Below are 24,068 nucleotides of genomic sequence, written 5' to 3' on the forward strand. Positions count from 1 at the left end.
CTCGGCAGCCTGCACCCCAACCCCTACTCGACGCCCTCCATAGCATCTACGAACTAACATCAATAAAGAAAGGGCTTGGTAACATTCTTCAGGTTTTTGTCTCCAGAGAAACTGCTACTTCAAATCTGCCGCGCTGCCTGCAGCCATGCCACCTCGCAAGAAACACTCATCTCGCTGTTCCCGCAGTCGCAACGATCGCAGCACGCCCCTCGCCAAACTCCCTTCAAAACGAGTCTCACTCGAAAATGACCAACACACCTTTCTCAACATAGCTCTCGAGATCCGCATCGCAATCTATCACATCGTTTTTGCTGGCTCTGAGGTGGTTTTCACACTTTCGCAGTGGGGTCCTCCATCGCTCCCGCCTCGCCCGCTCGCAGATCTCTTCGCTGGAAAACGACTAGTTGTTAAGCTCCCAGGAACCAAATGGTACGACAGGTACTAGATCGACAGCAAAGGGCACCCAGAACTACTGGTGACCTCTCATCAAATCTACAACGAGGCGCTACCAGTGTACGCGGCCGAAGCGAAACTTCGTCCTTAGCAAAGGCTTGTTGACCACCTCATCGATCACACCAGACCTTATTCCAAGTTTCTTGAAAGCAAATGTCACTCGAACCATCATTGCTCCTTCGACAAGACTTGGTAGTGAGCTTTGCAGTTCAGCTTCGATCGGGACGTGATATTCTTGACAGCTCCCGGTAAGGATGGGACTGTGCACAAGAAAGTGTTGAGTTTAAGCCTGTTCCAGCAGCGGGTAGTGGACCTAACATCTGTTTCAGACTATGGTTCTCTACCGCAACTCTGAAATACTTCGAATCGATGGTATGAGCTGGTCCGAATTCCTGCGTCAATGCGTAAACGATGGGCATACCACTACGTGACTAGCTTATGGTCTGGTCTGAAGCCGCTATCGTCGGCAAAGCCAGGTTTCTTGTAAGGTTGTCGAGCGATGGAACACACGAACAGAGGCTGGGGCCAGAACTCCCCCACCGTATCTCGACCGGAATTGATTTGGAATGCGTCGCATGATGATTATGGAGACAATCGAGCTGCATGTAAGAGCTGCTTTGTTGGATGCTGAAGGCTGAACTTCCACAATCAAGTTCACAAATAAACGACATAATCCATGTCATGCAACGTTTCCCTCCTTGCCTCATCAATTCCGCACTGAGTTGCGCTATTGCCGCTACGCTACAAGTGAAGATCTTCCCTGTCGACAAAAACTGTTAAAGGCCTGGGGCGGATTGGAGCAGGCCACGAGTTTGACGGCATGGTTTCTAGAACTAGATTATTCCGGGTGACAAGTAGTGTCCTCATGCAGCGTAGAGACCATTGTCTGTGAGAGAAAAGGTAGCTACACGATGACTGATCGTTGAGCATCGGCGTCCACAGCTGGTGTAGTACGTTAATAACACTGATTTCGTGACTTCTCAAACAGTCAAGAATGGTCCTCTTAATCCTCGGGTAACAGTGAGCTTTGACAATGTAGGGTTTCCTCTGGATCTCATGCTGTACAGCGTATTGAGTCCTCAATGTAGACAGTGGTGTATCAGCAGCAGGATGTGTGGGCGTCGTGCTTGCAAAGGCAGGCGCTGCCTGCCTTGGTTGCTGTGGCCCTGCCTTCACTCTTCGAGTTGCGGACTTTGAGTTCTGCTCTTGCCTGAAGATACACCTCTCTCTCAACCCGCATTCAGTCCACCACCTAGTCGCACAATTCGCACATGGCCAGGAAGCACCCACGGGGGCCTGCCAGCCGTCGATCGAAGCCGTCGAAGCGCAAGCGCAAGTTTGACCGCCACCATTCTCCATTCAACGCACAAGCCACCTTGCGAACACGTTCAGAGTCGTTGCGTAAGTCACTGATGTTGCAGCCACTCGCTTGTATGGATACTGACCGAACGTGCTTTAGACAAAGTCCAGAATGGCCCAGGCATCTGTCACCTCCTCGCTTTGCCAGCCGAGTTGAAGCTGAATATCTATCGCAACGTCTTCCAGGCGGATGACAACTGCTCGGTCACCCACCGCATCACCAACCAAATCGAATACCGCACAGAAACATTAAAAGCCGAACTCGTACACGCCACTGACCACCGCAACATCCTGATGACATGTCGAAGCTGCTGGTACGAAGGCGTCGATACCTACTATGAGAACACATCCATCGTGCTACAGGGCACTGGATGGATGAGATGGAGGATCGACATGCATCTCCCTGAAAGAATGTTGCAGCATGTGGCCCATCTCTGCCTCCCTGGCATGCCGCCCCATTGTTCCATCCTCAACTTGGGCAGTCCTTTCTACAAACTCGAGACCATTCAGACCAAGGAACTAACTCTCAGAGGGCGCCGAAAGGCAAAACACGTCAACATGACCGCTGCGAGGATCTTCTGGAATTACTTCGCCCGGGAATTCCTCTATTACACCGTCATTCGATACCGCAGGGAAGGGGGCTGCTCAGTACGACTTACGTGTCCCGTTACCTACCATTACCGCACTGGCATGAGACGCAATGGCGACCTTTCTGAGACTACTGTGAGTATCTTCGCCCTCAACATGCATGTTACCTGGCTAACAGGAAGTTATTGCAGCACTCCATTGTCATCGACATCGTGAACAAGAATATTCTGAGCTGCGAACCGCAGATGGTAGACTGCAGGCGGCTGGCGTCAACATTATGGTGGATCGAGCGGCAGGCAAGGTGTGCATTGACCCAGAAAAGAGCGCATACCTTGATCGCGAGCGTCACAACATGAACATGAGGGTTCTAAGTCGCGATGCAGTACGCGAGGGGCACTCCAAGACACCTGGAGAGGATCACTTGCAACAACTTCGAGACCGAAATGGAGTTAGCTTCCGATAAGGCATGCGACGGGAGCCATCGACGAGCATGGACACTGGCAACAAGCTCGACGCTGGTTTGGATTGTCGTCTTATGGCAAGTTTCGCAATTCGGAATTCTGCGAACTATGCCTACGTTGAACCGGCCTTCTGCTGCAAAATGTCGAGCACAGGCGTGGAAAAGATAAACGAGACTAGTTGGTGCGCATGCGAGGTGTGAATAGTTTTCGAAGTTTTCGAATGATGGAGGGATGAAGGGATGAGGAAGTCTTCAGGGAATAAAAGTTGTCGACATATCACAAACCGGCCGCCTGACGCCTGATGCCAAGGCCAGTGCCGGTGCGTCAAATTCAATTCCACTTCCACTTCTAGAACGGGTGCCGGCGGGAGTGAGTGCCCGACCTTCCTTGGCTACTCGAGAGTCTGACTTGTGACGTCTCTAGACGAGTGTCTGCCTTCCATCCTGGACATTGTCATATCACGAGGGTGACTTGTGTCGCGTCTAAATGTGTGTTTGAATGATCTGGCGTACTTTGGCTGAGACTGTGAGAAAGCTCGGAAACCGTGTCATCCTGGATGGGACACCGATCCTGTCACTGGTATCAAGCCTGGCATCCAAGACATAGTGTTTCACAGAGACAGCAATGGTGTTCAACTTCCTGTGGATAGGGTTACGACGTTGAATGCCACTGAAAAGGTTGATGTCCAGAACACCCCCTCCTTCGCCAAGGCGTGGCATGGTTCCTCTGAGGGATTCGTCTGAACGATAGAAACATCATTGACCAAGAAGCAGCTGCTCGTCTGTACACTAATTGCCATTATGCTAAATACCCCAAACGCCACCCTCGTCGTGACAGTCGTACGTACCCAACACCTGCATCGTAAGCTGAAAGTGAGGCTCGCGCCCTCTACTCAAAGACAACGCCATCCTCTTCCATGGCCTCCCCTTCCGCAAGCTCCTCTTCGACCTCCATGCCGACAGTGTTCTCAAACTCCTCCAAGCCCTTCTGCACATGCACCTTGAAGTTGACCACCTCCTCCAACATCTTCTCCACATCCGCGTGCAGCTGCTCGCGGATCTGGCCCGCCTCATCCTGCATCTGCTCCCACGCCAATGTCGCTTCTAGCTCCTTCTGCTCCATTTCCACCGCGCCCCTGTTCAGCCCCTCCCGCATGCGCGACAGCTCGGCCTCGAGCCGTTCGATGGCCGATGTCTGCTGCGTGTGTGTCGTGTTTCCCGTCTCCTTGAGCGAGTTGTAGTTGGTGCTCGCCTCGCGCATGCGGTGGTTCAAGTTGTCGATCTCGTTATTCTTCTCCGCCAGGGCGTCGACAACGTTCTCAAGCATGTCACGCGCATTGAGGTCCGCGTCCGCAGCGGCCTTGCGACGCTCATTGATCTCTTTGCGGAGTGACACAAAGGTAGATCGGACCGTACCTCGGAGATCTAGGTTGAGCAGGTGAGCGGGTGAATGACCCGTAGCAGGGTTGCTGGAGCCAAGAAGGCGGTCACCATCCGAAGGTGATCCCCGACGCGAGGTTCGGCCTGACTGCGAAGTCGAGAAGGTGGCTGTCGGCAGGTTCAGCTTCAGCTCGTAGTTGTTCCCACGAGCATTAGCGGCGGTAGAAGGAATGAGCGACAGTTGGTAACCCAGGGAGTTGTAGCGTTTGATGACACCCTCAAGGTCTTCTAGTTTCTGAGCTGTCTCAATCTCCTTGGCCAGAACCTTTTTGCTGACCTCCTCGAGCATTACAACGGCATCATCGTGACTCTTAGTCAGGCGTTCGCGTTCCGTGTTCATGCGATCGATGTCCTGCAAGCTGAGGCCTTGGGCATCGACTTGGTGTTGCAAAGAACCACGCTCCTCCTCAGCTGCCGAGAGCTCAGAGATCGTGTTCTGGATCTCCTTCTCCAGGACCTTGATCCTGGATTCGTACTTTTCGATTTTCGCCGCAACATTGGTGTTGTAGTCCTCGAATTTCTTGGTGTCGTCTTCTAAGATCTTGAAAACATTGTCCAGTTTCGAGATATCAGGAGTCGCCTTTTCGAGCTCTTCGACTTGCTCTTTCAGAGCCTGGTTCTCCGCTTCGTATATTTTGAGCTCTTCGCCATGTTTGGCATTGATCTTCTCGAAAGCCTCCGCCATGGCCTGGATATGTGGCAAGAGCGCAGCATCAGCGTTTTCCTCGTCTTCGTCATTACCGACGCCGAGCCAATCCTGATACGCGCCAAAGAGGAAGCGGAACACAATGCGATCACCAGATACATCAATCCCAGCCTCAGCACAAGCATCATCGTAGGCACCACGGGTGAAGTTCTCGAGCATCTGGGCGAGCTGCATGAGCCAGTGGAGGAGCCCAAGAAAGACGGGCCAGGATGTCTGGCTGCCCACTGCACCAAGCTGAGATTTTGTGATCTGCCAGGCGTAAGGGTAGCGAAGTTGCTTCAGAATTGGTGGAACTTCGGTATCGACGCCCTTCTGGAATCTATAGCCGGGATCGATGCGTCGGTAGAGCCACTGGAAAATGTTGGTGAATTCCTTCTGACTGGGCGACTTCAGGGAATCTTGTCGTAAAGAACACTTCATTTCAAGCTCGAAGTTGTTTTGTGAGAGATAGTCCATCAGCTCTTGTCCGATTCGCGCGCGATAAGAAGGATCACGAAGGGGACGTTGGTCCTTTGCATTTGCGGCGGGAGGCGCAGACTGGATGAAGAATGACTGGTTGGCGAGTGGACCGTGGTTCGAGGGTCTCGAGTAGATGCTACTTCGTCGTTGCACACTACCAGACGCCGGAGTCTGCGAGCCAAACAGCTGATTAGGCGCAAGGCTCTGGCGACCACTCGCGAAAACATTGGTGGATGTTGACCTCCGGACTGTTGACATGCCCATGTCTGCCAGGTTGCCGCCAGACGATGAGCGCTTGAAATTCGGTTGCGGTGGCCGCATGCCGGTGTACCCAGATGTCGAGCGCGCATGTTGCGCCGTATGAGGCGCCTTCATTGCTGACGCGGGTTGTGGTATTGAGGAATAGTTCTGAATGCTTCCCAAAGTTTCGCGCGGGCGGCGCACGCTGAAGAGGCCGGTGTTTTGAGACATGCTTGCTGACGTTGCGCGCAAGAGGCGCGATCTGATATTTGGGAGCGAATTCTGTCGTGTCTGCGCAAGGCAAAAGAGTTGTCAGCAATGGTAAAGAAAGGATGGTGTCGCAGTCGCATGCAACATGGAACTGGAGTGAATGTTTGGGGGTTCCGAAAAAGGAATAGTAGGTGTTGTGGAGAGAGCAACCAATCAAACCCGCCGATCGGCTGCCCGAAGCTTGGCATTCGACCTCGGCTCGTTGATCTTGGGTGGCTGGTAATGTCTTCGAGTTGTGTCCTATCCATCATTCTCTGCCAAAGCCTCACGGAGTCCTCTTCGCGTGAGCTTGCGACTCTTACCAATCGTCCCATTTCTACTCGATATGACCTCCAACTGAGTCGTGACCGCGACAAAGTACTGCCGCCACCATGGCGCCGCGCGAAGAGCTCGTGGCTTCAGCCGTCACCTTCCTCCGTGACCCATCGGTCGCTGCCTCGCCTATTGAAAAGCGCATCGAATTTCTCAAGTCGAAGAACCTTACCCAGGAAGAGATTGACGTCTCTCTAGGCCGAGCTGCAGAGGATCCGTCTCAGCCCGCCTCGCCACAGAATGGCTTCTATCCTCCACCTGCACCCTACCGTGGTCCGCCGCAAGGACAGTACGGCAACTATCCATACAACCCCTATGGCCAATTCCCACAAGCACCACCAGAACCTCCGAAACGTGATTGGAGGGACTGGTTCATCATGGCTACCGTGGTGGGAGGTGCTGGCTACGGACTATGGGTGCTGGCGGACAGATACGTCAAGCCACTGATCGCTCCTCCGACACCGCCGCAATTGGAACAAGACAAGACCGCAATCGATGAGCAATTCAACAAGGCTTTTGCGCTCCTCGATACCCTATCACAAGACACAGAATCATTAAAGAAGGCAGAAGAGCAGCGCACACAGCGTCTCGACTCTGCCATTACCGATATCGAATCCATCATTTCGGAGCTAAAGGCTGCCAACACAAAGCGCGAGGATGACTCAAGACGGATGGAAGCGGAAATCAAAACCATGAAGGATAGCTTACCGCGCTCGATTGACAACGTGCGGGACGCCAGCGAGCGGCAGCTGAAGGAGCTGAGTGCTGAGTTGGGTAGCTTGAAGCTGCTCATGGGCAACAGACTTGGTTCTGGCGGTGGCGGAGGAGGCGGCATGGCCAATATTCCCAAGACTCAGCCAGCCAACATCTCCAGCGTGTCTAACAGCGCCTCGCAAACACCCGTGGGCGAGACGACACCAGGAAGCAGTGGCAACGTTACTGGCGTTAATGGCATGGGCAAGGCACCTAGCTTTGCCATGCCGGGCGCGTCGTCGCAGTCGGCATCTACGCCTCGACCTGCATCGTCAACGTCGTTCGGCACCAGCGGCAACAAGACGCCAGCGGCCATCCCGGCCTGGCAGATGGCCGCACAGAACAAGCAGAAGGATTTTAACATCGCGCCGACGCCCAGCACAGGAACCAACGGCGTCACCAGCCCTCCCATCGACGGTGCTGATGCTATTGCCGCCCTCAATGCGACATAGTAGTCTTGGACGCGAGTCTGTCTTTTCAATGATATGTATGTCCAACTTCGTCTCTCACCCACCGCCTGTCTCGCCCGCTGTGGCACCGCCGCCAAACCTCGCTCTGGCCAATTCTTGTAACATCCCGATCGTCTTTTCTTCCTTCTGCCGCACAATCGCCAGCCTCTCTTCCCTCTCTGCCCGTCTCGCCCTCAACATTTCCTCCCTTCTCAGTTCCCGCTCATTCTTCTTCCTCTCGTGCTCTTTCTTCATCCGCTTCAGCTCGCCCAAACTGTCGGTATCGCCCATGACGTCCGCTTCGCGCACTTCTACGTCTCCGGCATCGTGCGCAGACTGCGCGAAGGCGTTATTAGACGCCGCGACCTCGCGCCTTTTCTCCAACTGGCGCTCGCGGCTGCCGGCAGCAGCGCGGGGTGCGAGCTCCTCGAGACGCTGGGCTTGGAGCGCGCGCTCGGCTTTGCGCTCTTCTCGAAGGAGAGAGGCTTTGGAGGCACGGGCGGCGGCGGCTGCTTCGATGGCGGCTTCCCGCGTCGCGACGAGGTCGGACGTGGTGGGTATTGATGGACCGGGTGCGCGAGTGGCATGGTGGGGGAGCACGGATAGTCGTGCTGGGACGGTATAGGTGGGGAGTGAGGGGCCGAAGTCGTCCTCGTCGTCGTTCTCCTCGACTGCCTCGGTCGAGCGTACGGGTGATGCGCGTCGCGCTGTGCTGGCGCTGGGCGGCGTCTGCCGTCTAGAAGTGGATTGTTCGGCGTCGATGGCTTTGTTCAAGGTGGCAGGATCATACCAGCCTTCAGCAAGTTCTCCACGGTTCCTGCCATGTCAGCATACTGCTCTTTCATACGGGTCTGAGTGGCTCGGGCGCGTAATACCATTTATTCACGAAACTCTTCCACCTGCCTTTAACTTCAGACTCTTCCAGGTCTTCAATCTCTATTTGCTTCTGTATGTCTAGATAGAGTGAGAAAAGGGGCTTGTATGTCCGTAGGTCGTGCTTGTCCAGCTCGCGGGCATTGAGTGGTAGTGCTCGTGGCCTGGTTCGGGTATGTGGAGAACGTGAGTGGTGTCTACGCCGCTTGTGCTCGCGTGTGGGCGAGCGAGAGCGTGGACTGCGCTCGGGAGTGGTCATGATACCCAGTTGACGATCTGTGGTCCCAGTGTGTCCGAAATGGCCTACACGCATCAATGACCAGGTGTGTACAGCCCTCACAGCAGCGCGAATGTTTCTGGGGAAGAGGCAAGGATGATGCAACCACGCCAAGCTTTTAGGCCGATGTTCTTCCGGTCTTCAGAGTACGTCTGCATGACTTTTCCTTCGTCAACCTCGGTCTTGATGACGCCTTCTTTGCTTTCTACGACTTCTGTTTCATAGACTATAGAGATAGACCTGAGATCCTGGCGTCCGGCATCGGTAATCATGCACATCTTGGTCACTAATGATGACGGCCCACCGTCCTATCAGTCCTCGCCATACGTACAATCATTGGTCGCCGAACTACAGGCGGCAGGGCATCAAGTATCGGTGATACTTCCAGATGTACAGAGGTCATGGATTGGTAAGGCACATATGGTGGGTCAGACGTTGACACCAAAATACTATCGACCAGGTACCCTGCTCAAGGATGATGGCACCCATTCAGAAAAGCCGTTCGCCGACAACCAGGAGGAATGGGTACTCGTAGATGGCACACCAGCGAGCTGCGCGCAGCTCGGCCTGCATCACGTCTTCAACGACAGAGGTCCCATCGATCTGCTGGTCAGCGGACCGAATTATGGCCGTAACACCACGGCACTCTTCGCTCTTTCAAGTGGAACTCTTGGAGGAGCGTTGGAAGGCGCTGTGAACGGCAAGAAGAGCATTGCTCTGTCTTACGCCTTCGACTCTAGAGAGCATGATCTGGAAATCATCACAGAGGCGTCGAAGCTGAGTGTTCGCCTCATCGAAAAGTTTGCCCGAGACTGGGCGGACGATGTGCACGTCTACAGCATCAACGTCCCCGTTCGCAAAGGGGTCACAAACAATAAAATTGTCTACACGGAGATGATCCAGAACGAATGGTCCAGTGGCAGCTCTTTCAAGGAGATGCCCGCCGATGAGAGTGATGCTGATCCGAATAAGGAGGAGCATAAGATCCGCGAGCAGAACGAGCTCAACGGAGATGCGCAGCCCAAGGCCACCACGCGCAAACATGCCACTTACAAATGGGCGCCTCAATTTCAGGATGTGAGGACGGCCGTCGAGAACGCTGGATCCGGGGATGGTTGGGAGGTGCTGCAAGGCAATGTGAGCGTTACGCCACTTCGGGCCAACTTTTGGCACCTTCCGCACTACAGGGGCGAGATCAAGCTGTGAGTAAGTGGCTGGAGATTGATGGCCCGGTACGCGGGTCAATCGGAAGCTAATGCTCATGGTTGCAGTGATGCTGTCGAGCGCATAGCGATGCGCATGGCTCCGAGATCAGAGATCAGACCAGTATTGAATGCCATGATAGACTACCCAGACTCATACGTCCAATCGCTCGTTCTTCAGGCTGTACTGAAGCTGGATGACCTTGACATCCGTCCCGTTGGGGCCTTGCACGAAGTCGCCGACAAGACCCGGCCTCTGCTGCAGATCACAGCATATGAGAGCCTAGACTTTGAACTCGCCTTGGAACACTCTCGAACATCACTGATTTGCGCATATGCAATCCGCAAAGCGCTCATTCGCAAGCACTATTTGTCCAACACTGTCTCTACTTGGCTCGTTAAGCACCCAGAGAGCGTCCTTTCGAAGCGCTTCAAATCGTGCATGCATTTCGAATTGGACTTCGCAGAGTTTCTCGACGACGCATTAGTCGATGCATGGGATCTCAATGAGAGTATGTCTCGCAATGAATCTATACCTGCAATTTCCCAGCGCGAGTGGTGGATACTGAAACCTGGCATGAGTGACGGCGGGAACGGCATCCGATTGTTTTCCACTTATGCTGAGCTACAAGCTATCTTCGACGAATGGGAAGCTGATAATCCAGAGAGCGAAGATGAAGAAGACACGACTCTTGATGCAGATGAGGATGAGTGTGGCGTCAATGGAAACGAGGGCGGCGGTGCAATGACTTCTCAGCTTCGTCATTTCATCGCGCAGCCCTACATCCCGAATCCTCTCCTCTTCCGAGAATATGGAAAACGCAAATTCCATATCCGAACATATGTCCTTGCCGTTGGGGCGCTCAAGGTTTATGTCTATCGACAGATGCTCGCCTTGTTTGCGGCTAAGCCATACACTCCTCCCTCGGACGACGCACGAGCAATGGACCTTGCAGGTCATCTGACAAACACATGTTTCCAGGACGACTCGACGAAAGAAACTTCTGTGCACCAGTTCTGGGCTCTGCAGAACGGGCGATCCGATGATTGGCAGGAAAAGGTCTTTGCAGATGTCTGTGAGACTACTGGAGAAATCTTCGAAGCTGCTGCCCGAGAACAAATGGTCCACTTTCAGACCATTCCCAATGCGTTTGAGATCTTCGGTGTGGATTTCCTCGTTGACGAGAGTCTCAATGTCTGGCTTCTCGAGTTGAACGCGTATCCGGATTTCAAGCAAACGGGCGAGGGTTTGCAAGACACCGTCGTTGGCGGGCTGTTTGACGAAGTTGCGAAGGTGGCCATCTCTCCGTTCTTCGATCCAGATTCGCAGCATTTACGTCAAGGCACGGAGGATCTACCGCTGGTGCGAGACTTGAACCTGGGTCGTGGTTGAGGAAGGTCAGTATGTGACGAAGGCGCGCAGTGGCTTCATCCAGACATATTCTATACCAGTGACGATTTGCTACGGCAAAGTCACTTCTGGCTTTCATCATCAGATGGTCAAGTATCCCCATGGTCAAGATGCTCTGCGCCAGGAATCTTGTACATCCTCGGCAGCATGAATCAGAGTGGGTGGCACAGGCTTAGTTTGATGTCACAAGTCTGGGAGGCGAGGCTGGAACGTGCCTGCAGTCCACCATTCGTGCACAGGTATGTTCAGAGAAAGGGTCACCAGGTCTTGTCTAGCCTCAAACGTTCACTGGGAGCCCTTTGTAGGGCAGAGCACAACCGGTGAGACGGGTGCCTAGCCATATGGGATTTCTTGGGAACTAGGCAGCCAGTACGGCTGAACATTAGCTCGATTCCTAGTCATCACGCGGTCATCAAGGGATCTGCCCTACCCGGAACTCGCGTATAGCCTGAGTCTTAGACACACCCTGCAAGCGAATATGATCCCCACTTACTGGGCCCGTCTGTTTAGCTCGCTCGAATCCCCAAGAATTCCATTTCGCGAAAACGCCAATGCAGTGGTCAAAAATTCAGGCAACGAGAAAGGACGCCCCTGCATTGGTGACGACACGGCAGTGGCGACGTGCAGAGAACAACCACGTTTGACTCATGGCCTAAGCTCTGAACTTCTTATTTACTTTGCTATTCACGTCTCGTTGCAATCAACGCCAGCATGGACTATCCCAAGACCTTCGCCAGCGGCGCCGTACTCGTCTACTATCTCATGTCATCCCTGATAGCATCTGTGAGGTTGCCAGCGACTCCAGCCAAAGCCAGTCCAAACCAGCAAAGGTTCCAGTTGGCAACAACATCGATTGTCCTCGTCATCTCCATAGCCCTGTCTTCGGTGGAAGGCGTCAATGTCGGCACTATTGGTAGACATGGCGACGACGGCCTGTTGTCCGATCTTCTCTTCTCGCTGCAGTGGCTAGTACTCCTGCTTGCTCACATCGATCATCCGGGATCTGTTCGATACCCTCACTATGGCGCTTGGGCCATCTCTGCCCTGTCGCGGACATCGGCTCTCCTGAACCGGATGCCAGCGCGCGAACTTCTGTCAAGACCAATCGGCCGTGGGATTGCTGTCCTTCTACTATGTCAAATCGCCGCCGCTGTCTGTCTTCTTGTCGTTGTTCCCATACTTCAATCCTGTGCGCAGCGCTCTTCACAGGCCAACGATGAAAGCGAAACCCAGCCTTTGCTCGGCAGTGAGGCCGCAAGCGATGGCACAAAATCGGATCAGGAGGAGCGAAATCCTCGCGAGACGCCTGAACAGAAGAAGGCTCGTGAAGAGATACATAAGCGACAAGTTCGGGAGTACTTACGATCCTTCCTGGTATATGTACCGTTGTTGTGGCCGCATACATTCATGCAAAAGATGTACCTTGGCGGTATGTTCTGCTGCATGCTTAGCTTGAGATTCGTCAACGTTCTCTTACCTCTTGCACTGGGACTCATCATCGACACCTTAGCCCGTGGCGGCTCCCCTTGGCTGCCCATCGCTGGGTACTTCACGCTTTACTTTGTTCAGTCAAGGACTGGAATTGGTCTTCTAGAAGACTTCCTCCGGTTGATGTTCACGAATCAGCAGAAGCTCACTCTGAGTCGGGCGGCATATAATCACATCATGGATCTGTCCGCCGACTTTCAGGATGCAAAGACATCCTCGGAAATCTGGCAGTCAATGTCACAAGCGCAATCTGTGATTGACCTGTTCCACGGTGCAACTTTCGAAGTCGTGCCGATGCTCATCGACCTTGTGGCCGGATCCGTCCTCCTCTGGGCGATTTTTGGCCCCTACATGGGCTTCCTCGTATTGACGCTCATGGTGATGATGATCTGGGTTTCAGTAAGGGCGGTCAAGTCCAGGGTTGGCTTATCTCGTAAGTGGCGGGATACTTGGTATGACCAGTATCATCAGATGGTAGATTCGACCGAGAACTGGTATACCGTTGCTCAATTCGGTCAGATACCGCGCGAAAAGACTGCGTACCAAAACAAGCAGATTGCGGCTCTGGAAGGCCGGAACAAATTGTATTTCTGGTTGTATCGGAATGGCGTGTCCCGCTTCTCGATTATGACACTCGCCTATCTGCTCGCCGCTGCGTTGGCGGCACTCGAGATCCACAATGGCGAGTTGAAAGTGGGTGCGTTTGCCACTTTGACAGGATATTGGGCGCAAGTAGCCAGTCCGGTCATGTACATCGTGCACGAGATTACCGACGTGGCCGACAAATTGGTGGATGCTGAGAAACTCCTCGTCCTACTCGAGAAGAAACCGACAATCAAGGACGAGCCCGACGCGAAAGCGTACGATTACCGTGGTGGAAGCGTCAGATTTGAAGACGTCTTCTTTACTTATGACGGTAACAAGCAAGCTGCTAAAGGCGTTAGCTTCCATGCTGCGCCAGGAAAGATGACTGCACTCGTGGGCGAGACGGGTGGCGGCAAGTCAACCATGTTAAAACTGCTTATGCGGTTCTACGATCCTGAGAAGGGTCAAGTCTTCCTGGATGACCAGGATATCCGGTCACTCCAGCTTGCGTCTTTTCGTCACCACATTGGAGTCGTGCCTCAAGAGCCTAGCATGTTCCATACTACGATCTTGGACAATGTTCGATATCCCGACCCTTCCCTTTCCGAAGAGGAGGTACAGGAAGCTTGCAAAGCAGTCTCTCTGCATGACAAGATTATGACATTCGCCAAAGGCTACCAGACTAAAGTAGGTGAGCGTGGCTGCCAGCTTTCAGGTGGCGAGAAACAACGTCTGGCCATTGCTCGTGCAATTTTGAAGAAGCCAAGCATCCTCTTACTTGATGAGGCCACCAGCAGCGTCGACAGCGTGACTGAGGGTCTGATCCAGGCCAGTCTTGATCAAGTGTGCAAAGATCGCACGACTTTTGTCATTGCTCATCGACTTTCAACAATACTAAAAGCGGACAAGATTCTGGTCATTGAAGGTGGCAAGCTCGTGGAAAGCGGAACGCACAACGAGCTCATCAAAAAGCGAGGTGGTGTCTACCAGAAACTCTGGAAGAGTCAGCTTAAGCTGCAGGGTGAGAAGAGCCGCTCGCGGTCGAGATCCAGAGGGTGCGAAGAAGAACAGCCACTGGCCCTGGTAGATGATATGGATGGTGATGGGGACGTGGCCAGTCTGATCGATGGATCTGACACTCCAGCAGAAGAGTCAGCTGCGCAAACACCTGTGGAGGGGAGTGAGTCACCACGTGGAGGTGCACAAGGCCCAGTGCGTGGACTTGCTGCGGGTGTGGGAAAGCAGGCCTCTGAAGCAATACGTTCGCGATTCGCTACATCTCAATCACCAGTGCGCGAAGACGGTCAGGCCCTAAATGGCCAATCAACGGTAGTTGCGGAGCACAACGAAGCTCCTTCGACCCAGAACGTAAAGTCGAATACATCTGAACCACAAACCGCGGGTCGAGATCAGCAACAAAATGGCACCGCTGATGGCTAGAAGCCGGCGCTGCGCAGACAGGCTTACAGCGAGGCAACTCCTAAAGATCATGACGGGCAGCTATCGGATAGCTCCAGCGACCAGACTATCAGAGTCCCCATGCATAGCAGGATACCCTGGAAGCTCAATCCGACAAAGGGTTGAGGGATTGTAAGGTCAAATCGACGAGAGATGATGAAAATGCATTTGTATTCGTTGTTGCGCAACCAGCATTGGCATCATTCGGTGGTAAAGCGCACCACTCAGCCTTTTGCGATAGACCTGGTCAATAGAAGCTCTAACATAGCGTAGCATGATGCACTTTTGAGAAAGACTTGCTCATGAAGAAGGAGAAGAAGAAGAAAAAACCAGGCTATCAGGCAGTGAATGAGTGGAGTCTCTGGTGCGTATCAAATCTGACGTCACAGGCGCGTGTGGCACGAGTCGCGTCGAGGAAACAATTTCAACAATTTCAACCGTTTTCACATGCCGGGAATGAGCTCTTATCTTACAGCGGACTCTTGTTCGCTCCCAACGACAGTTGATTGAGCTCATGATGCTTTACTGACACGCTTCATGCTAACCATGACCTTGTGCGACGTAGCCAACGTCGTTGAAACTCCTCGCAATGGCATCGCCAACCCGATCCGCGACATCAGACGACAATGAACGTCCATCCCCGCCGGCTCTCACCGAACTCGTCCGGCGTCTCCTCCGCCCTTTGTTAAACCCGTTGCATGCCGTCCTGTCCTTCCTCTCGTCGCCGGCCTTTCTGCGCGCATCCATCTCTACCCTCATCTTCGTCTGCGTCTCCTCCCTACTGGTCGCAACCAGCACCACCGCGTATCTCATCTTCTACTACTACTACATTCCACCCATCAGCCTTTCCATACCCCTGTACCTGCAATATGGAGTGCACAACACCGCGCCCTATGCAGTGGCGGAGATCCCGCAGGGGACTCTAATCAGCCAACAGGCCTACGACGTGCGAGTCGACCTCGAGATGCCGCGCACCCCCAACAATCTTGAGGCTGGAGTCTTCATGGTCGATGTGAGACTGTTGGGGGCGTTTGACCCGGTCGCGGAAGCACCAGAGACACTGCGCCAGTTGCTGGGCAATATTACTGCGTTGGGCGGGGATGGCTACACCGTGCTGCAGCATTCGCGGAGGCCGGCGATGCTGAGGTACAAGAGCGTGCTGCTGGGCCTGGCGAGCGAGATGATGAATCTGCCTTTCCATCTCGTGGGATTCAAGGATCTCGACACGGAGAAAGTCAAGGTCAGAATGTGGGAAAAGGCCATATTTCGGCGCGGGAGCGGGAACGTGCCGAGGGGCGTCCGGGTGGAGGTCGCGACTGGCGGTGCGACCACGGGCTTGAGCGAGATGGCGGCGGGCAGGCAGGTGCAAATCTACAAGGCCGGCTTGACGTTCAGCGCGAGGTTCCATGGACTGAGGTACCTGGTGTACAACCACCGCATCGTCAGCTTTTTGGTCTTGACCACGACGTTCTACGTTGTCAGCATTATTGCTGTGGGCTTGGGTTGGGCGTGGCTCGGGCGTTCTATCATGCCGCCGGAATCGCGTCCGATGATTAAGCAGGAGTCTCCGCCGGTCAAGACCGGGCAAAACGAGAAGCAACAGCAGCAGATCAAGACCGAAGACGAGGACGACGAAGAGGCGACAGGCTTGAAAATCGAAGACGTCAGCGATTCACCTGCGCAATTCCCAAGTGGAAGAGGGCGTGCGCCGCTACGTTACGAAGGGAGACAGGACGACGAGGAGGGGCCTCAAGGCATGTCAGCGGTGGGGCAGGAGCGGGAGGTGGGCGAAGGCGAGAAGGCGGACGATGAAGAGGAAATGGACGACGATGAGGAGTATGCGAGGGCGGCGGCCGCTGCTCGGACTACGGGTCGCTTTGAGGGCGATTCGGGCATAGGAACCATGAGTGAGAGCCAGATGGATGGACAGGGGTTGGTCAGAAGGCGCAGTGGGAGGAGCCTGGGAGAGCAGCACTGAAGAGTGGACTGTCTGCGCCGGATCTCAGGGTGGGCGGCGTACATTCCTGGGCGACTCGCAGAGGTCATGCTCGCTTTCCCAATTCAGGAGAGCCGGACTTTGACAAAGATCTCTTTTGCAATCAGGGCTTTACGTACACTGTGCCGTACCTGTGTCTGCCTCATGTGTCGTACTACGGCGGAGCTCAAGGCCACGTAGCGGCGGCCCCTGCAGTGCCTCTCATGCCGCGGCTACCATTATCTATTGGCGTCTTTGCTGCGACCACGCAACCATTCTTCGACCTCGTGTTCGGTCACTCGATGGCCTCCAGGTGCTGATCAGGCAGACTCAAGCTGTTGCCACCATGCCCGCCTTTCTAACGCTTTTGACTACCCGCGTATGGTCCGGATCTCGAACAGCCTCATTGGCCCGCGATGCTTCTACTGCAGCTATGACCGCGCAATGTACGTACATGAAGGGCAAATGGGGCGCAGAGTTGCCCATATCCTAGTAACCTTGCACTGACCGCGATGCCTCTTTATCATGGGGACCTGCACCGCCTCGCGCAACGCAGGATGCCCAAGCAAGTGGTGTGCCGCCCTCAGCCTTGGCGGCCCTTCCTAGATACCGAACGGCTTTGATGTTGCTTGCGCTTGCAAGGCAGACTCTGCTCGTCAAGCCTACAGCCGATCTATAGAAAACACCTCAGAGATGAACTCCCTTGCATCGCACTGTGCCATTTTCTGCGATTGCAGTGCCCGTCGCATGAGGCCACAGAAAAGGCCTGGCGCGTAGCCTCCCCATCTTGTTGGTGCCAAGGCGAGGCATCGTGCATGAAACGACGTTCTGTTGACGCCAGCAGAGCCCAGTGTATTGACGCCGCATTGGGGACTAGAGGTTTACGAGGCGAGCAAACGGAAGCCATTGCCCCTCCCATGCTGACTGGTCGTTCTTGTGTGTGCCGTCTTAGCGAAACCATATCGACAGATGGTGTCCCCGTTGACGTGCGTTGCTAGGGTTTAGCCGCCGTAACATTTTTGGCAGTTCTATCAATCTCTACCCCTACCTCATGCAGCGAGCCATGGTCCAGTTCTTTCCGCAGACTGCTGTGAAGGGGCATGGGCCGTCGGTAGGGCTTGTTTTTTGAACTATCGATCCTGTGCCGACTTCGTCTGTGCGGTGCAAAACGATCGGATTCCTATTCGTTCGGAAGGAGGTTTGAAACTGTAGCTTCTATGCAACGGGCGTGCTAGCGGTGTCCATTACTGATTCTCCGAAAGCTCAGTCTCACGCATAAGAATTCATATCAACGCTTCTCTAGGATCTGTTACCAGTGGACCAGGCTATCCTCAAATATCGAAAGAGTCGACCAGAAGCATGACTCTGGACCCCCGCGAATGGCATCCCTCCTGGGTACAGTCGACGAGGTGGACCTCCAAATATACAGCCGTTGGTCGGCCGTACCACGTCAAACCTTCTAATGCATGGCCAATGCAATCTTGTGGGTCTCAGCGGCTATTGCACCCAGACAGATCTCTCCTGGTGGAAGCACGTACTCTATCCTACTCCCTTGGACCGCGTCTAGCAGGCTGGACAGTGGTTGCAGTGGACAGCACAGCCTTGGGATCTGCTGGTCCGGGCCATGTTCTGTGGTCTCTTTGCACAAGCGAGATTGTAGCCCAAGTACTTATGTGCTTGAGTCCAGGACGAGCATCCAGCATTTGATGTCTTGAATACGCATCGCTGCTAAGAGACTGCTCACCGGGACATACAAAGCAACTCAATACATTACGTCGGCGGTACAAGCAGCCATGTCTTCGTACTCTACCCACCAGAGACTGCCTTCACTACCGGCAACATACACCACACGGTCCATCTGGAAGGTTGCAAAGGCCCCTACCGCGCAGAATCAGGCGCGCTCGAGGAAAGGCCCAAAGGCCAGGAGCTGGACTGAGGAAGAAGTAAGTTCTGCCCACCATTGAACTGGGTGTCTGTCTAACAGCCTGACAGGAGAACGTCCTGCTAGACGGCCGCGAGAGGCGAATTCCCTATCGACGACTTGCATTTGAGCTGGGAAAGACGGAGCTGGCATGTCGGCTGCACTACCACCAGCTCACCGTGGTCAAGACTCGACAGGTTCACGATGCTTACATGCGAGCTACGCCTCGCCAGAGCACCTCCCCACCGACACAATACCCGCACAGCCCGGAGATCACGAATCCCTCGACTGCAGGCTCGCCGATATCCCAACAGCGAACATTGCCAAGCATCAACAGATGGTTCGATGATTCCGATCATCACCGCAGCAGTTCGTTGCCCACCCCGACAGGATCCAGATGCTCGAGCCCTCAGTGCGAACATGATGGGCCTCGTCCGTGGGCGATCGTCACCCCACCAACACCGCCTTCGAGCCATCTCCTCAGTCCCTTTGTGCCAGCACGGTCAAGCCTGATTCATCCGTCGCTGGGAGGTCACCATCGGACTTGCTCCTACCCTCCACCAAAGATACGCATTGGCGGACTGAGCTGCCCACCTCAGTACTTTGGGAACGGCGCCGCGGAGTGGCGACCACGTCCGACGCGCTCCATGTCGATTTCCTCGAACGAGAGGGATATTTTGGCGCTGTCACCGCCGCTATGCGGTACCGGAATATCGAGCTCGCCGAACAGCGACCGCTGCTCGGTCCAGTCGCTGCTGAATCACGGGGACTAGTTCATAAATGTATTGCTAAACGGAGCGACATGTTCTTGACGGCTAGGTGGGAAACAATTTGATTGTTGTACGAGGCATGATTCACGACAATGGTATTTCTCTAGGCGTTACACGACTGTCTACATAGACTCCTTGAGGATGCCAGCAGAGGTATGCAATAAGGTCTTCATCATTCGTCAGTGGCAATGGCATGGCTGAGGAACGATCGTAGAGAGACGGCAGGATCTAAACCCTGCTGAGTCTTGCCACCGGTCGCTGAACCGAAAGGTTGATACATGTACCTACAGCAATGTAGATAGTACAATTACTTTGAGCACAATCTCGTCTTCTTTCTACGAAGGAGCCTACCATCGCTCTTGAGGGCACATTTCTTGACTCTTCTCGCGTAGCCATCTCCGGAACTACACACCTTTGCAGCACAGAAGCAAAACCAATGCAAGACCGCAAGCGAAGAGCCGCGTAATTCACTGCCTACGTCGATGGGGTGTCTTTGCGCAGAACGTCATCTCATTGGGTCGGCGCTGAGATAGGCAGGGAAACTCTGCAACAACCCTGCCAGGCCACTCGGAGGACGGTTCCTCCCCATCCTCGGGGCAGACAGCCAAAACCTATGTCTCGATGGTATCGATGTCGTGATTGTTATCTCCAGTGATTGTTCCTATCAATGAGCACAGCTTGACTAACACAGTGAATCGCAATTTGCCATGTCTCTGGCTCATAGACCTTTCGGGCGGACGACCGAGTTCGCCTCATCCACACACCGCCACCGGATAAGCCCTGGTACGGGAACTGAACGAGCGGCACGTGCCAACCGAGGCAGATCGATGAAATCAAACTCTCCGCGAATATCCCACAGAGGCACGAAGCCAGATTTATGTCATACATGCTTGAACATCCTTGAACATGCCTCAATCGCTGTTCCTGGCAGTGGATCTCCGAAGCTCTCTAGGAAGCTTCCTTACGCCCCCAACCATCTAGCGGCGCACCATACTCCCTTTGGCAGGAGAGCACACTGTCGATGCAACGTTCTATCGCGCTACTCTTGCTTCTTGACTTCATACACAAGCATCGCCCGCGGTGCTTGGATGTGCTTATCTGGAGACACTGGCTTCTAGCGACGTGATGATTTGTCCATTCCCCCGCCTCTACTCCGTACCGTTGCACACCCTACCCGCTAACCGTGCCTCTCTGCCGATCCGCCGCAGGGTCGATATGGAGATTTACTGTCAGGGACCGGCGACGAGCAGGTGACGCACTCATGCAATGCCCCGACTGGTCGCGAGGTGTCTCGGTCAGGAAGCTCGCGAGGTCGAGTGACGAGCTCTTCGGACCACGCCGCCGTCATGCAAACAAATAAAGTCTCGCAAGCTCGCCCGCTGCTCGCGAAAGGGTGGACTCTACCTTGGTTGCCCCAGCTTGCTTTCTTCCCCACAGAGAACCTTTGAGAGCTTGCCACCATGCAGTTCAAGCTCGGTAGTCTGGCCGCCGTGCTGGCCTTGAGCTCTACAGCCTCCGCCGCCTTCAACCGCGCGGCCATCAATGCCTTCAACATCGAGCACCCCAAGCGGTACGACCGCATGAGCAAGCCGGTCGTGCCAGAAAGGCGTCTCGAGAAGCGGCAGTCGCGGTTCCTGAACAACAACACGCAGAAGTTCGTGGTGGACGGCACCAAGATCCCAGATGTCGATTTCGACATCGGCGAGTCCTATGCGGGTCTGCTACCCATCTCGCAGTCGCCGGACGAGGAGAGACAGCTGTACTTCTGGTTCTTCCCGACCACGAACCCGGCGGCGGGCGAGGAGCTCGTTATCTGGTTCAATGGTGGTCCGGGATGCTCCTCGCTGAGTGGTCTCTTGACTGAGAACGGCCCGTAAGTGTTTGTGGACCGGCCGCGGGAGTGATGCTAATGTGATGGCAACAGCTTCCTCTGGCAAGAAGGCACTTTGGCTCCGGTACCGAATTCGTACAGTTGGTCGAACCTGTAAGCCCACCATTTCTCCTAAGAAGCTCCTCCTGCAACCCACAAACGACTAACATACCACAGCACAAACATGATCTGGGTCGAGCAGCCCGTCGGCGTTGGCTATAGTCAAGGCACGCCAAACATCACCAACGAAGTCGAGCTCGGCCAGGAATTCGCGGGCTTCTGGCGCAACTTCATCACCGCCTTTGGTCTGCAAGGGTGGACGACCTACATCACCGGCGAGTCGTACGGCGGCTACTACGTCCCCTACGTGGCGGACGCCTTCATCACGGCCAACGACAGCACATACTGGAAACTGGGCGGCGTAGCCATCAACGACCCGATCATCGGCGACGGCACCCTGCAAGAACAAGCCGTCATCTACCCCTTCGTCGAATACTGGAGCAACCTCTTCTACCTCAACGACTCGTACATGGACGCCCTCCGCTGGACGCACGAGTACTGCAACTACAGCAGCTACCTCGCGCAATACGGCACCTTCCCACCCCCCTCGGGCCCATTCCCCGTCCTCCCCGACCCCTACGCCGACACAGACCCCAACAGCAACTACACATGCGACATGTTCGACCTCGTCTACGCCGCCGCCCTCGAAGTCAACCCCTGCTTCAACATCTACCACATCACCGACACCTGCCCGCACCTGTACGGCCAACTCGGCATCGTCAACCCGGGCGACTACTCCCCGCCCGGCGCCCAAGTCTACTTCAACCGCACCGACGTGCAATCCGCCATCAACGCCCCGCACGTCGACTGGTACCAGTGCACGCCCGTCAACGTCTTCGGGCTCGAGGACGACAACCAGACCTTGTCGGACACGTCGCCCGCGCCCGCCATGAACGAGGTGTTGCAGAGGGTGATTGAGTACACCAACAACACCATCATCGGCGCCGGCAGGCTCGACTTCCTCCTCGCCCCCAACGGCACCCTCTTCGCCCTGCAGAACACCACCTGGCACGGCAAGCAGGGCTTCCAGTCCTACCCCCAATCTCAGGACTTTTACGTGCCCTACCACCCGGAGTACAACGGTGGGCGCCTCTCCGAGGCTGGGATTGTCGGGCAGTGGGGCAGTGAGCGCGGGTTGACGTACTATGAGGTGCAGCTGAGTGGCCACGAATTGCCGGGGTATGCGGCGGGGAGCGGGTATCGGGTGTTGGAGCTCATGTTGGGCAGGATCAAGAGTTTGGGAGACGTGGAGAATTTCTCGACACAGGTCGACGAGGGCGAGTTTGGGAATAATGGCACGGAGAATGTTTTTTTGGGAAGGGGGTTGGGGTTAGAGGCGGATTGGTGATGTGAGGTGATGCGAGGTGATGTGATGGGGGGAGAGGAGGGGTGGGGAGGGTCGATGTTGAAGGTGAAAGGTGAAGGACCTCCCCGGGCCCGTGGAAAGACGACGATGATCATGAAATACAGTCACTGTCTCGTCGGGACAGACTACATAATGATGACGAGAACAGCGATAGCGATAGTGCCAGTGCTGAAAGGAGCAAAGTAATGGCTAATGTGCACAACCCACGTACATCCCATCGTAGCTCAGCTCTCCTCAGCTCCTCAAGCACCGCTGCCGGCAAGGTGCCGTGTGCAAAGCCTCTCTTTCTATCTCTCCATTTCTCTGCCTCTATCTGATGATAAACACATCCAGCCTGCGATCTGTATCTGTATGTTTGCTTCCACCCCTCCTTCCCCCTTCTTCCCTCTCCGCTCCGCTCCGCTCCGCTCTACCCCTGCACGAACTGGTACTTCCCTGCTCGTGCTCGTCCTCCTCCTCGTCCTCCTCCAGCACTAGCCCAATAAATCCCCACTATCCCAGCCCCAACTCCTCCCGGGTTCCACCTCCGGCCGCCGTCCGCAGCAGGGAGGCCGGACGCTGAAGGCTAGTGCGACCTCCAGAGTAACTCCTCAGGCCTGCAACGTACCTCCACAGACGGGCGGCCTATGCTCGCCTTCGTGGACGCCACAACCCTGCGGTGAATGTTTGTGCCGGCGCTCACGGAAGTCAGCCTTTACACCGCCACCCACAGCGTCCACATCCAACAGCGCAACTGGCCCCGGGGAATCCAACCGATACTGGGGCGAGGAGAAGCCATAGCAGACCAATAAAAAGGGATCGTGCCGCATGCTACGGCATACGCAGGCCCCTACCCCCGCCTCCCGCCTTCCAGGGCTGTGCCCCTCGGTTCGTTCGTTGCATTCAGGGGATCTGGCAACCACACTTTCTGCGCGGTCAATGCGTGGGTGGCTCATGTGAAGATACGATGGGCCACGGTGTGCGGTGGATCTGACGGTGCCACGTGGATGAACGAGAATTTAGCCCCCTCCCCCCCGCAATCTAAAGTGCTGGGAAGGGGAGGTGGTTTTCGTGGGACGCTGAGGGGAACATGAATTTGCTGTTGTTGTGACTGCCCCAATGTGGCTCTTTGATCTTGCATGCGGAAGGATAGGGTTGGCAGCGGCAGCGGCAGCGGAAGTGCTCCATGTGGTCGTGCTGCAGAGCCATATATACCTTGCAGGGGGTCGATAGTTCCTGACTTTTGAGCATGGCGTCCGCTGGTCCAAGAGCTAATTTTGACATAAGACAAAGGCCCCCTCCAGAGGAGAACTCGCCGACTCGTATCGCCTGTCCGCACCCCCC

At 54.9% G+C, this 24,068-nt stretch overlaps 9 protein-coding genes across 9 annotated transcripts; 7 read left to right on the top strand and 2 right to left on the bottom strand.

The window, feature by feature from the left end:
• Nucleotides 1-1,724: 1,724 nt before the first annotated feature.
• On the top strand, nucleotides 1,725-2,863 carry HMPREF1541_07215 (uncharacterized protein; the record flags this gene model as incomplete). Its single annotated transcript, XM_008721540.1, has 3 exons — nucleotides 1,725-1,854; nucleotides 1,913-2,535; nucleotides 2,579-2,863. The coding sequence occupies 3 exons, from the start codon at nucleotides 1,725-1,727 to the stop codon at nucleotides 2,861-2,863; spliced, it is 1,038 nt and encodes a 345-aa protein (XP_008719762.1).
• Nucleotides 2,864-3,749: 886 nt separating this feature from the next.
• HMPREF1541_07216 (uncharacterized protein) lies at nucleotides 3,750-5,936 on the bottom strand (the record flags this gene model as incomplete). The annotated part of the gene is made up of 1 exon (XM_008721541.1): nucleotides 3,750-5,936. One exon carries the CDS (start codon nucleotides 5,934-5,936, stop codon nucleotides 3,750-3,752), a length of 2,187 nt encoding a protein of 728 aa, XP_008719763.1.
• A 410-nt stretch (nucleotides 5,937-6,346) lies between these two features.
• HMPREF1541_07217 (uncharacterized protein) lies at nucleotides 6,347-7,492 on the top strand (the record flags this gene model as incomplete). The annotated part of the gene is made up of 1 exon (XM_008721542.1): nucleotides 6,347-7,492. One exon carries the CDS (start codon nucleotides 6,347-6,349, stop codon nucleotides 7,490-7,492), a length of 1,146 nt encoding a protein of 381 aa, XP_008719764.1.
• Nucleotides 7,493-7,546: 54 nt separating this feature from the next.
• On the bottom strand, nucleotides 7,547-8,621 carry HMPREF1541_07218 (uncharacterized protein; the record flags this gene model as incomplete). The annotated part of the gene is made up of 2 exons (XM_008721543.1): nucleotides 7,547-8,306; nucleotides 8,365-8,621. 2 exons carry the CDS (start codon nucleotides 8,619-8,621, stop codon nucleotides 7,547-7,549), a joined length of 1,017 nt encoding a protein of 338 aa, XP_008719765.1.
• Nucleotides 8,622-8,909: 288 nt separating this feature from the next.
• HMPREF1541_07219 (5'/3'-nucleotidase SurE) lies at nucleotides 8,910-11,234 on the top strand (the record flags this gene model as incomplete). The annotated part of the gene is made up of 2 exons (XM_008721544.1): nucleotides 8,910-9,841; nucleotides 9,911-11,234. 2 exons carry the CDS (start codon nucleotides 8,910-8,912, stop codon nucleotides 11,232-11,234), a joined length of 2,256 nt encoding a protein of 751 aa, XP_008719766.1.
• Nucleotides 11,235-11,963: 729 nt separating this feature from the next.
• On the top strand, nucleotides 11,964-14,765 carry HMPREF1541_07220 (uncharacterized protein; the record flags this gene model as incomplete). The annotated part of the gene is made up of 1 exon (XM_008721545.1): nucleotides 11,964-14,765. One exon carries the CDS (start codon nucleotides 11,964-11,966, stop codon nucleotides 14,763-14,765), a length of 2,802 nt encoding a protein of 933 aa, XP_008719767.1.
• A 607-nt stretch (nucleotides 14,766-15,372) lies between these two features.
• HMPREF1541_07221 (uncharacterized protein) lies at nucleotides 15,373-16,761 on the top strand (the record flags this gene model as incomplete). Its single annotated transcript, XM_008721546.1, has 1 exon — nucleotides 15,373-16,761. One exon carries the CDS (start codon nucleotides 15,373-15,375, stop codon nucleotides 16,759-16,761), a length of 1,389 nt encoding a protein of 462 aa, XP_008719768.1.
• A 1,790-nt stretch (nucleotides 16,762-18,551) lies between these two features.
• Nucleotides 18,552-19,452, top strand: HMPREF1541_07222 (uncharacterized protein; the record flags this gene model as incomplete). The annotated part of the gene is made up of 2 exons (XM_008721547.1): nucleotides 18,552-18,701; nucleotides 18,751-19,452. The coding sequence occupies 2 exons, from the start codon at nucleotides 18,552-18,554 to the stop codon at nucleotides 19,450-19,452; spliced, it is 852 nt and encodes a 283-aa protein (XP_008719769.1).
• Nucleotides 19,453-20,909: 1,457 nt separating this feature from the next.
• On the top strand, nucleotides 20,910-22,727 carry HMPREF1541_07223 (uncharacterized protein; the record flags this gene model as incomplete). The annotated part of the gene is made up of 3 exons (XM_008721548.1): nucleotides 20,910-21,322; nucleotides 21,374-21,433; nucleotides 21,497-22,727. 3 exons carry the CDS (start codon nucleotides 20,910-20,912, stop codon nucleotides 22,725-22,727), a joined length of 1,704 nt encoding a protein of 567 aa, XP_008719770.1.
• Between the last annotated feature and the right edge of the window lie 1,341 nt (nucleotides 22,728-24,068).

Source organism: Cyphellophora europaea (assembly GCF_000365145.1).
Source record: "Cyphellophora europaea CBS 101466 unplaced genomic scaffold supercont1.7, whole genome shotgun sequence".
In the NCBI taxonomy this organism is placed as follows: Eukaryota; Fungi; Ascomycota; class Eurotiomycetes; order Chaetothyriales; family Cyphellophoraceae; genus Cyphellophora; species Cyphellophora europaea.